Source organism: Tupaia chinensis, unplaced genomic scaffold (assembly GCF_000334495.1).
Source record: "Tupaia chinensis unplaced genomic scaffold, TupChi_1.0 Scaffold000132_1, whole genome shotgun sequence".
Taxonomy (NCBI): Eukaryota; Metazoa; Chordata; class Mammalia; order Scandentia; family Tupaiidae; genus Tupaia; species Tupaia belangeri.
Genome location: NW_006159601.1, coordinates 2,910,521 through 2,923,834, shown reverse-complemented (window position 1 = coordinate 2,923,834; position 13,314 = coordinate 2,910,521). Strand labels below are relative to the sequence as shown.

Here is a 13,314-nt window from a genome sequence, read left to right as displayed (position 1 = left end):
CCGAAGGCTGCCACAGCCATGTCATTAGCGATTGTTCCCCACATAAGCCCAGACAGAGAGTCACAGCCCAGCCATAACACAACAGCGCCCATGGCAGACAAACCAAAGGAGCTGCACTCCTCGGGCTTCTTTGCCCTGCTCTGCCTGCACCAGGAGGGAGGGAGTTTTTTGCCTATAAATGAGCAAGATTTGAGAGATCCCTGCATTTCCAGGTGAATCTAGGGCTTAAAAATCTGTTCTCAAAGTTACAATTCATGGCTCACATGGGCAAGGGACCACCGTGTTCTATCAGCCACTCAACCTGACAACACAAAGGACCCATTTCCAGTGGCAGAATCAGTTAAACTGTCAGAAACTATGTGTGTGCTGCGTGTCTTCTTTAGGACTCCTTCTGTTCAGCGCAGCCTTCTGCTTTTTTAACATCTTTCTTCAAAGACCCACACACCATTCACTTTACCCGTTTAAAATGTACAGCTCAGCGTTTTTTTAGTATATTCAGAGTTGTGTAGCCATCACCATTAATTCCGGAATATTTTCATCAACCCCCAGAAGAAGCCATGGCCTTTAGCAGTCATGCCCCCCTTGACGCCTCATCCTCCTCTGTTCACCCAGGGCAGCCACTGCTACTTACCGTCTCTCTAGATGTGCCTGTTCTAGACATGCCCTGCAAGTGGAATCAAGTGATGTTGCAACTTTCACTTTGCATAGTGTTTTCAAGGTTCACCCATGTCACAGCAGATATCAGAGCACCATGTCTTCTTAGAGCTGAATAATATCCCACTATGCGGACAAAGCACATCGGAGCTAAACATCCAGCAGTTGGTGGACATTTGGTTGTTTCTACTTTTCAGTTATGAATGATGCTGCAATGACCATTCATACACAAGTGTTTGTAGGGATATGATTTCACTTCTCTTGGGGATATCCTCCCATCAGTGAGACTGCTGGGACAGAGGGCATCTCTTTGTTAAACTGTTCGAAGAGGGAGAACAGCAGATGGCGTAATGGTTACATTTCTGGACTCCCATGTAGTTGACCACGGTTCGAGTCCCAGACTTGGCAGCCTAAAACTCACACAGGGCATATGTGCTTGTTTGTCCAAAATTCCAAAAGAAGAATGGAGGTGAACGGATTGAGGCATGGCCATCCCCTCTGGGGGGCGATTTCTCACTTTCTGTCTCTCCATCTTTCCAGTGAGTGCATGTACCCTCTAACAAAAATATCTCCCTCAGAAACAAACAAACAAACAAAAAAACCTGTTTGAAGAAGTGCCAAACTGTTTAACAAAGCAGTTGCACCATTTTATGGTCCTGCCACCTTTTGTTTTTAAGTCTCCTTTTCAAAATAGCTTAAGTAGTTAAAAAAGAAAGGAAGGAAAGAAGAAACAAAAGAAAAGAAAAGAAAAAATAAAACAAAATAAAAGAAAAGAAAAGAAAAGAAAAAAGAAAAGAGAAAAGAAACTTCCATGATTATTGACCATCAAACCCTTTCTTTCCAGGCAGGGCGTTCTGTGACTACTCCTACCCTACTGCTAGCTAATAACCCTAAGTCCTACTGATATAAATGGGAGCAGGAGAGAGGTTTGATTTGTGAGGCAGAGGCCCTCCCAGACCTTTCTGTGGTCTCTGGGAGTCATAGTGGACTTCAGTGACATGAGTTTGTTTTTAACCAGCAATGCCAGTGAACTTTCAGATTCCCTGAAGAGCAAAACGCCAAATTAAACCCTCTTCTCCCCCCAAAACTACCTCAGTGTTGACTGAGCTGCTGTTGCAGATGGATCTGACAAAAGTGTTAATCCACTTTTTAGATTTATTGGGCTGATAGTATTTTATTAGGGCCTATTTCAAAAGGAAAATGTTGCATATACCCTATTCTCCCACCCCTTCACCTCTGTAGGAGAAATCAGGCACTACCAGAGGAAAACCCATTAACGCATTCAATGGGGGCAGGGGAAAGAGGCATTTCTGCAGAGGTGGGGAGTCTGTTTTGTTGTTTTGTCTCTTTTTAGTTTACTGCTGGAGATATTTAGGTAAGGGCTGTGTAACTTGGGTACTCAGTAGCTGTCAGAATAAACTATCAGGCCACTCAGAAAAAAAAGTTTGTGAATGACAGGTTTAGATTGTGGAGTGTGTGTGTGTGTGTGTGTGTGTGTGTGTGTGTGTGTGTTTTCAGGATTAAGAAGAATGAATATGGAGGAGGAAAAGGGAAGAGAACGCCTGGTTCTATAACAGGTCATCTCTTAAGTCTGTGCTGCACCTCTGGCATGGCTGCTTAGGCAGCTCTTGGACTTTGTGCAGTGGGGAGTGGATGCGTAATACTCGGAAGGAAGTCCAGCGTCAGCCCTTGCCAGTCTACTAGGAAACTGTCCACTTCACCAAGAGCACCTCACACAATAACTGGAAAGAGAAGTAACTCGTGTTCTCAGGAACATTAGTCATCTGGAAGCAACATGATTAGTGATACCTAGAAAATTCACCTGGTAGTCACTAAAATTGGGTTCTTGGGATACTTTTATCAAGATCTGAGATGAGCTGGATCCATTCATTCCCCTGGTACCAGGTGCAGCACCAGTGCCAGGCAGGGCCGCCCCAGGGTTCCTTTGCCAATGGAAAACATCCTCACCAGAGAGCCACCAAGCTGCCCAGGAGATAGGCTTCCAGGAGATCTTCTAGGGGAAGTCTTTCAGCCTCCCTTGCCATCTCCACTGCCATGCCCAAGCCTGGGTCACCTCCAGCTCACCTGGGCATTTCCACCACCTCAGCTGCATAACAAGTCTTTCCACTTCCACCCTTGCCCCCATAACCCATTCTCTGCACAAGATCCAAAGTGATCTTTGAAAAAATTGAAATCCCATCCCATTATTCCTCTGTTGAAGTGGCCTTCTATTGCTCTGAGAAGTATTTACAAGGCCCTCCATGGCCCAGTCCTCTCTCACTAGCCATTCTGCGGCCATACAGGCTTTCTTTTCTGTGTTCTCAGATTCATAGAGTTGACAAACTATTACCTGCTCGTCAAATCCAGCCTGCCACCTGTTTTTGTAAATAAAGCTTTATTGGAACACAGCCACCTATACTTTTTCATGTATATATTTTCTGTGGCATTACAGGGGCAGATCTGAGATGTATTTACTATCTGGCCCTTTAAGACAAGTTTGCAGAGCAGTGTTCTATGATCACACCAACCTTTTCCTCACCTTAGGGCCTTTGCACCTGTTTACCAACGACCTGGCTAGCTTCTTTGGCTCACTTAGGTTTAAGCCTTTTGATCTCCTCCTCACCCATCCACATCCTTATTCCAGTCTCTCTCCTCATCACTACCTGAAATTGTGTTCTTATTTATTGGCTATCCCTCCAGGAGAGCAGAATTTTCTCTGTTTGCTCTAAACCAAGTGCAAGAACCTAGCACAGTGCGTGGCTCATGGTAGGTGCTCGATAAATATTTGTTAAATTAGTAAATGCACTTTAACTACACAGTGGTCTGTGCCCTTACCAGTGAAAACTTATTCCCCTTGGGGCAGCCAGTCCTTAGAGATTTTTCGTCACACACTTGTCCTTGTCCACAGTGAGTGGAGGAGGGGAGAGTGTGAGTGTGTGGTGGTGCCTGGTGTATACAGGGATATAGCTGAGGGAATGTGGTTGGCAGGAAGGGCACCCATGTCAGCAGCAGCTTATATGTATTATGTGCTTACTGACCTGGAGAGCTGCCCGGGCAGCTCGCTGCAACACCTTGTGTGTTTGTATAGCACACTGGACACTGGGGCAATTCAGAGTGTTGGACATTGGTGCAATTCAGCTCAACAAGCACTTCCTGAGCATCTTCAATGTTCAGAGCATTGGGCTAGTAAAAGCAGCAGGAGTCAAGAACATAGACTCTGGGGTCAGATGTCCTGGGTTCTGGTCTTCCTCTGATTACCTACCAGCTGTGTAATTTTGAGCAGGGTGTATAATCTCTCTGAGCCTCAGTTTTTCATCAGTAAAATGAGGATCATAGCAGGCCCACTCCGAAGTCACTCTGAAGAAGAAAAGAAGTGATCAGGTGAAGCACTTATTCACAAAGGATCTGCCGCTGAGCATGTGCTCAGCACATGTATTGTCTAGTCCTCAGGGATCACATTCTTTGGTTTAATAAAGGCATGATATAGTGGGGGGAAAGCTCCATCTCTAGATCCAACAAGCTGGCTTCAGATTCTTTCTTTTACCATTATGACCATGCATGAATTACTTTCTCTGAGCCTTAGTTTTCTCATCTGTAAAATAGGGACCATAATAGAACAAGCCAGGATCACAAGGAGCAAGTGAATCAATAAATCTAAAGCTCGGAGCACATGATAGCTTCAGAGTCAGCATTTCTAAAGGTTAGCTTGATAATTCATGAGGCAGAGAGGAGTCGATGAAGATGGTTGAGCCAGAGAATGTTATAATGAAGCTAAAATGCACTAAAAACTAGACTGGAAAACAAAGCTTAACACATTTTAACAGCATTATTAATAGGATCCATGAATACTGCATGGAGCAGGTAGAAAAGATTCTGTAATAGGACTAGCAGTTAGTATAATGGCCATGTCGCTGAACTCCCATGTAGTTGACAGCAGTTCAAGTCCCAGACCCGGTGACTTAAACTCACATCGGACGCGTGTGCGTGCATGCCCGAGATCTCAAGAGGAGAATGGAGAAGGGATTGCGGTGTGACCTTCCCCCTGGGGAGTGATTTCTCACTTTCTGTCTTTCTGTGTCTTTCCGGCGAGCGCACACTCCTTATAGCCAAATCCTCTCAAAAAAAGAAAAAAAAAAAAAAGAAAGAAAAGATTCTGTAATAATTAGATAATGAGAGGTTAGTTTTGATTTGCTCATTTTTGTTCTAAACATGCAAGGTTTCCTGAAGCTTAGGTTTATGTTGAGACCAGACCTTTGCCCAGGTTCTACCAGGAGGAAATCTTGTTGACCAGATCAAGTGACATCAGATAACACAGGGGTCCCCTGCAGACTGAGCATTTTCTGTGTGCCTGGCTCTGGGTGGAGTGCTTCAATCATGTTGGCCTCTTTACTCCTCATAAGAACCTCGGAAGGGAAAGGAATTTTGAGGTCACCACTTTGTAAGCACAAGTGATCTTGGCAGTTGTGACTGGATGGATAGGCAGAGGTAGGCGGGCTGGGGGGTCTCTGGGTATTATTTAGGGGCAGCCTGGTGAGCTTTAGTAAGTGGAGAAGTCAGGTTGCTTTTAAAGGATGTGTGTTCTTCCATGGCACTTTTCTCCAGACTGTTTCCTCTTTCTTACATGGATCGTCCTGAATCCAATGTATCTTTGCCCCTTTTTCTCCTGAAACCTAGTGTGAAGAAATTGTGAAAGTATATTCGGGAGGTCAGCTGATAGATGTTTGACTTTTGTCTTTTCCTAAGGATGCGTTCGAGGTCTAGATAAGTTGGACATTGATTTTTCTAGAAACCTCAGTGCCTGTCCTTTTGCTGCCTCCCTGTTTGCTTCCTCTGGTTCCTAATCTTGCTTATTTCACTACAAACTGAAACTAGAATTGTATAATAGTTTGACAACGGAAATGCTTTGCTAAAACAAGCTCAGGAAGTCACTTAATTAGCCCAGGAAGGAAATAGTGAAACATTCATTCTTTCCAAAGAATCCTGGAAAATTGGAGTTCTCCTCACACAGGAATGATCAGTGTTCTGCCTGGCCCCAGAGTGATCTGTGTATCTCCAGACGCAAGCCTGAACACCCCCTACCTCTTCGTCCCATGATTCTTTCTCTCTTCCTTCCTTCCTTCAGGCTATTGACTACTTTGCAGACTCAGCTGGACTTTCTATAATCTTTATAATTTCATAGCGGTTTCCATGGAGATAGATGTGGTGTCACAGCGATGGATATATTTTTTGATATTGTAAAATTAAAGGGGCAGAATTTTGAGTTGCAGCAGAAAGAGGAAGAAAATAGTTTTCAACCATATAGAGGAGAGGAGAAAGTTCTAGAGCATAGGAAAGAAAATTAAGAAAGGGTGTGGGTGGAGCACAGAGGAGGCTATGCAGAGGCTATAAAATGGAATTTTAAAAAGACGTAGAGGAAATTAGCGAGAAAATTAGAAGCAGAGGGTAAGGATGTGAAGGAAAGGAAAGAGAATGATTTGAAGCTAGATATCTTTAAAGACTAGATTTTAGCAGGCCGTGTGGACTCTGCACTTGGTACATAGTTGATACTGAGGAGGCAAACACTTGTTTGGATGGATGATGGATGGATGATGGATGGATGGTTGGGATAGAACACCACAACTATTGACCTCCAATCTTAAAAAAGTAGGAATTTCTCACTTCTTTATTGATAATAAATCCATGAACTTCAGAAAATCCATGAAACCCCTAAAATTGTATGCAAAATTTCAAATGTCTGTGTTTTATTTTCCTTTTTGCTATAGAAAAGGTTCAGAATGCCTTTCATCAGAAAGCTTAGGTCCCACAAAAGGTTAAGAAGCTGTGGTTTAAAGAAGTCCTAGAATTATATAACTTAACAAATGATTGTACTCATTCTCCAGACTTCCTTCACACACATGCCCACACCCCACGTACAACCACCTCCTGCCCTATCTGTAACATCATCTCTTCTCACTGTCTCTCCTCTTCCTGTGCAGTTCATCCATCTCAGGAGCCTGGCTGGTTGGAGGGGACTCTGAATGGAAAGACTGGCCTCATCCCCGAGAACTACGTGGAGTTCCTCTAACCATGGGCTCCAGCAGGATCGCTGAGTGTTACATGGTATCCATGACAACTGCTGTTTCCCATGTCCTAGGCCATTTCTCTTTGCCACTGAGAGAAACAGGGTGACTGGCTGTTGCTACCTGTTGACACGAATGTTTCTGTGAACTCTGATGTCACCCATCTCCACGATCATCTCAGCCGACACTGCAAGAATCAGAAGTCAATCAGCAGAGGAGGCCATTTGATTTTAATAACTGATAAAAGGGCTTGCAAAGCCTAGTTCTCATGAGTGCCCCACATAGAGAGCCCTCATTTTGTTTCAGTAGTCATCTAAACCCAAAACCTTCTGAAAGAGGAAGTAAGATAGAAGTAGTCCCCCAAAACATGCAGCATAGCCAAGGCTGATGGGGCTGGGCCAAGAAACTGGTGCCAAGATCCAGGCTGGGCCTGTTGCTGTTGTTTACAGTAGATGCTTTCTCTACCCCGCTTCTACATAATCGAGACCCACAGTGCTACAGGCAGCTGGGGCTGTGTGTGCAGGCAGGATGGAGTGGGGTTCAGCACTGTTTATAGAAGATCCAATCTTTCACCATCTCTAAAGCAGCCATTGGCCCATCATCAGCAAACTTCAGTCCAGTCCTGTCATGCAAGGGAACGCACACCCCACATTCACCCTTCCAAGCTAGAAACTTCTCTGTCACTGAGGACTGCCATCACCTAGTAACCACAGCAACCCAACCTACTCTAAAACAAAACCAAAAAAAAAAGAAAAGGAACCAAACTCTGCATGACACAGTTTTTTTTCTCTCTTTTTAGAAGTTTTTGGAATGAATTTCCAAGAACCTAAAGTAGAGGATCAAGGACTAAAAGGGGTCTTCTTAGGGTGGACAGGACAGCAACTGGGAACCATTCCCTTCCATATGAATTTTGGCAACATCGAGACATGTAGAGAGCAAACTCCAGTAAACTCTTGAGATTAGATTACATAATAGGCTTAATTTTTTTTGCTCTTCCATGTAACTAGTGTTTGCTTTCTAGAGGTTAAGATGCTGCCTCCCAGTGGGTGAAACCGTCCCTTTAACCAGTTCCCTCATGTGCTCCCATTCACTTGTCCTTGCCCTTGCTTTTGCCCACCTCTAGCCCAATGCTGACCAGCATCCTTGCAGTGCTTTATGCTGCTGAGCTGGGGCCCTGTGGTTTTCAGGAGTGATCTCTGGGCTAACCCTATGATCTATAGTTTAAAAGACTATCTATGTTCACTGCCACTCAGAAAAAGGGAACTGTTTCTTGGGCTTTTAAGGTATGAGATTAATATCATAGGCCATTGTGATTCAGGAAGGCTCCAAAGGTTGGGGGCATGAAGAGTGGGGTAGGTACCTGCTGAGAATGAGACTTTCTGATCAGAGGAAGCTGGGTGTTGTACAAATTACCTTGGATGAATGAGTTCCACCTGGACATTTTAAATCGACTTGGCCTCCAAAGAACAGTCTCCAATATCTTCTACATGGAAATGTCCTTACAAGAGTGACTCTGGACAGAGGAACTACAAACTGATGAACTGGTAAGCTCCCTAGGAGCCCCTGATATGGCGGCATTGCTCCAGAGAGTGCTTCCCACTTCTGGAATTCCTCATTAAGGAACTTTAAAGAAGAAAAGAAAAACTTGAATTGTGTTGAATTACTGTATCTCTTTTTTTTTTTTAAAGATAAACTTGTAAATAGAGTGATTTGAAATACTATATGGCAAAGTTTTATATTTGATATTCTTTAAGCTAGTGGTTCCATATATTTAGGCTTTGAGTGCTGAACAAGTGTGTTAGATGGAGTGAGAGAGGAGGCAAGTTGAAGAGAGTCAAGGTCGTTGTCCCCTCGCTGACCTGGAGGAAGAAAATCCTATCTGCTTGTTCTCCTGATTCCTGTTGGTGGGTATGACAAATCTATGGTGTTCAGTCTTCTCTATCTACATGTGTCTTTGGGCATTCCTTGGGCTTCATATTTGAGCATGGGAAGAGTACATTCAGGCGATGAGATTTTCCAAGAACACCTACTTAGTTCTAAGATGAAGCTCAGGATTTTAAAATAGGTGGGGCCAGGAGTTAGATTTTTATTTTGTTTAGTTTTAGTTTTTGTTTTTCTTCTCAGGTGTACTTCTTGGTATCCCAAGATATCAGGACAGAGGGAGATGAGACAGTTACTCTGCTCCTTACTTCTTACTTTTCCTCTGCATCTTTTTTATTTCTTAAGGTTTTGTTTTTTATCTTTTATTTACATTTAATTACTGTAAACCACTATAGTGCACAATACGGTTTGTCAACGTCTTTGTGCAATACATGACAATCTCCACATCTTTTAAGGCTTTTAACAATGAGGCCAAGCTAGTCTGCAAACTCGGCTTGTGTCTATAACTTCCCAAAAAAACATTGGTTTCTTAGGATCTCCAGTTCTTGAAGTCTTGCTGCTTCCCCTTTTCCTAAACATGTTTATGCCCTTTTCTTTGACTTTCTGATTCTTATCACCCTAAAATAAGAAAAAGACTTCCAGAGGGATGTGCCAGTTTAAAGTGAACAAGGGTTTGTCTTCGTGGTTCACTATTTATTTTATCAGCTCAAGGATTATATACCTAGTGTCACCCCAGGAGCAAGCAAGACACTTCTGTTAAATGGGGGAACTAGTATTAGGAAGGGACAAAACCAAGATGGGATTCGGGAAAGCTGTCATCGAAACCCTAAGAGGAAAGAAAATATACTAATAGGATAGACCTGCTCCCTGTGGACTTAGTAACAAGAAGCTGAGAAATGGAGCGGAGGGGATGTACACTGCCATACCATTGCCTTCCAATAGAAAGAGACTGAGATCATGCTTTTAACACCTTTGACATTTAAATTGTCACCTTCCCAAGTCACCTTCTCTGGAGCTAATGTGGAGAACAGAAGGCTACAGGCCTTGCTCTGGGAGTTTCCTCACTGGAGTCCACCTGCAGACATTTGGCCTAGAGCATGTGCCCCGCTCCTGTGAAGCGGAGCTGCTACCACAGGGATCTTTGAGGTAGATTCCCTTTGTAGCTTCTCTGTGGCCATACTGGGCTGATGACAGATGGCTGCTCTGTTTCCCTTTACCCAGCCAGGATCCCCTCCTCCCACTGGCCACAGAACTAGAAAACTGTTCAGAGTATAAGCCAACAAGTAGGAAGGAATTTGAAGACTGAAAATGTGCATACATTTTATTTACAATCTATGCCCCATATTCCTAAATCTCTCTGCTTGAATAGGGAACTTCAGAGCAGATTAGGGAAATGGATTGGGTATCACTGTGGGCCCTTTGGCTAGAACCCTGAGCTTCCCCAATAGCCTCACATTTCCTTTGGTTCCATTAACTGTAGACAAGATCTTTTGGGGGAATTCAGATCCATCTCTCACTCCTCCTCCAGGTACTCGTAGAATTGCATAGCTAAAGGTATCATGGCAGGAGAAAATAATTCATTTCAAATCTCTGCCCCCAGGCAAGTAAAATCCTGATTTGCTTAAGACTGATGGTATTCTCTCTTGTTTTTCAAAGTTAAGCATGTGGGGATGGACCCTGGAGTGAGCAGTCTCTCTTGGTATGCCAGAACTGGAGCCAGTTTTTAGCTCAGTGTTCTAGTATTTCTATAGCTAATATTTGTTTTCTTATGTCAGACCAAATTGTCTTTTTCAATATAACTTCGCTTCATTTCCTCTTGCCAAGTACTTTTTGAACGAAGAGGCAAAACAAAGAGAAAGTGATCAGTCAGGTGTTGGCAAAAGCAGGACAGACCATGCAAGTGATAAGACACTTGCCCAGGACTCCAGAGGTGGGTGCCACACCTGTAGTTGGAGGGAAAGTCTTGCTATCGCCTGAATTTGTGTCTACTCCACAACACTAGTCATACTAAAAGCTCGGTTTCACCTGCGGAGGCTTTAAAAGCGTCCATGATTGAAGGGTAGAGAGGAAGAAGAAACTGAAGATAAGCTGATCACATCTTCATGTCTGTTTATTGGCACCTTGTATTGTCTGGCTTCTTGCAAAAGCAAGTCTAGATCACGCAGTTGCTTTTGTGTTTTGTTTTGTTTTAAAGACAGAGTCTTACTCTTAGTCCTCCTGCCTCAGCCTCCCAAATAGCTGGGACTGTAGGCATGCACCACCGCACCTGGCTGTTTTAGGGTTGCCTAGGAACTGAAGCCAGGTCTCCCATGTGGTGTCAGCCTACAGAGCAGCTGCAGCTTAACAGTGCACACCACCACGGGTAGGCCTGGACCACTGAGTTCATAGACGTGGGACGCACAGGGATAAGAGTGCCCACCACAGCACCCATAGTTGGCCCTAGAACTGCATCTTTCATGAGCAGCCACATTACTCAAGTGGATAGCCAGAGCTAAAGAAACCAAACAGCCTCTTAGCTACCTGACTTTAAAAGAATGTCCTTGGTATTCTGTCTAGGAAGTTATCTACCATCTCTGGCTAACTTGACAGCAATCAATTACCTCGACAACCCTGTCCCACATCTCTTTTAAGTCAGCTTGGTGTCCTCTCACACACCCTGTGCTAGTGTTTAAAACATTTATCTTGTGCTGAAATGTAAACATTTGGCAGCCACGCAGGTCTTCTGGGTGCTGAGCCACTTCTTGGTAATCGTAGCATCAGGGTGACACCAGCAGTGGAGCAGTGAACCTTGCCCAATCCTGCAGCATGCCTGAGACAAAACCCTAACAAGTAATAATTAGCTCTTCTCCTTTTACTGCCTACAGTGCTTGTCTAACTAAAGAGCTCCTCAAAGCAGGGGGAAAGACCGTATAGAATCTCCAGTATCATTCAGATCCAGCCCTTGCTGAAATGTAAGGGCTTCCTCTAATGGAAGCACCTGCATTCTTGGGAGGAAAAGTATTGGATGCACAGTATTGCCAGGGCCAGAGAGAAGGAAAGGAGAGCCCTACTGAGGAACTTCAGATTTTTTTTTTTTCCCCTTAGCAGGATAAATATTGTTCTTAATGGAGAGGGGGACAAAGAAAACCTATCACAGAAAACTTTCACAACTAATATTTTTACAAAAATCCTGCAGGACATTGCAAAATGGAAACATCGTTCAAGGTAGAATGCTTTAGAGAGCAAAGACAACACAGTCCTAGACCTGTACAAGGGTGGCAGTGGCTCCATGTCCACATTGGCTTTAGTATAGTCCGTGAACGGATAGCCACAGTGTCAGAGCTGCCTGAGAGGCTAGGGCATTCTACATCAACCTTTGGACAAGGTCATCCAAATGAACACCTACAAGCAGCTTTCTTGGGTATCCATATGCCAAGATCAACCTTGTATCTGTGAAAAGATACCATGGGATGATTCTAAGGGGTATGTGTGTGTGTGTGTGTGTGTGTGTATATATATATATATATATACACACACACACACCAGAGACCTTTTCTGAATACACCAAGCATGAGTGTGCCCATGTTAAAAGGCTGGTTGAAGTTGGAGGTGGGTCGTAACATTGAGACTCTGTTGAGGGTGCTGTCTCTCTCTTTTTGTGTCTCATTCATTGGAGAAATAAGGTTAAACTTAAACTTCAGAAAACCCTCAGCAATAACAATTTGTGATGGTTATCTTGGATGGCAACTTGCTATATATTTCTATGGATGTCCATCATTTTTAACAAATGTACCCCTAGTGAGGGATATTGAAAATGGGAAGGCTATAGAAAGAAAGCGAGGATTGTAAGTGGGATGTGTGTGTGTGTGTGTGTGTGTGTGTATATATATATATATATACACACACACACATACGTATATACATATACGTATGTGTGTGTATATATATGTATGTGTTTGAGAACTACACATATCTGCACATGTAAAAGATGAAGACTCTCTAACAGAGACCCAGATGAGCTGGCATTTGCTGAGCCTTTGCAGCCTTCAAGATTTGGAGATTGAGAATTACCGAAATGAGAAAGGCTCTTGATTGCCTACCCAAATGATCAAAGATGTAAATTAAGTGCCATTTTAAGACTGTTCATATTTATCAAATGATTACTATTTGCAGCTATGTTCCTATTAACTTATTAAAAGTCATGTTTGAAAAGAAAAATCAAACCCATAAACACTTAGTAGCTAATGCTAGGCTAGTGTTCAAAAGCACTCTAAATGACATTTTGTCCATATTTTGGAAAAGAAAATGTTTGCATGTTTAATAATTTAGACTACCTTTGAGTATACTGTAAAGTGCTGTGTGATATAATATCAATAAAGTACTTATAAAATGGCACTTTAATGTTTTCTTTTTTAAAAAAAAATATAAATGCACTGTTTTAAACTTCAGTATTGGATATTGACTGGTGCAACAATTCCAATTCCGTAATTAAAACGTCATCTGTGACTAGAATAGAACTTTTTCTCTGTTATTAGAAAAACAGTTTTTCCATGTTCAAGCTTTGTAAAAAAAAAAAAAAGTGCTTTTGTGTCACTAAACATATACAAAAGAAATACAATTCTTGTTATGTGACCTCTGAAACTTGGCTTTCTTACACTTGGTTGGTTTATGTGACAATCTATATGAAGTGAGTGGAAGTCTGATTTCCAAATTAAATGGCTTTTGCATTTGGTGGTATATT

At 42.9% G+C, this 13,314-nt stretch overlaps 1 protein-coding gene across 1 annotated transcript in view; it reads left to right on the top strand.

Moving 5' to 3' along the window:
* Positions 1 to 8,681, top strand: part of ARHGAP26 (Rho GTPase activating protein 26) — a gene marked incomplete in the record, with an annotated part of 513,022 nt that extends 504,341 nt beyond the window's left edge. The window contains 1 exon segment of the mRNA XM_027770414.1: positions 6,630 to 8,681. Within this exon segment, the coding sequence (XP_027626215.1) occupies positions 6,630 to 6,718 (89 nt within the window).
* Positions 8,682 to 13,314: the final 4,633 nt, after the last annotated feature.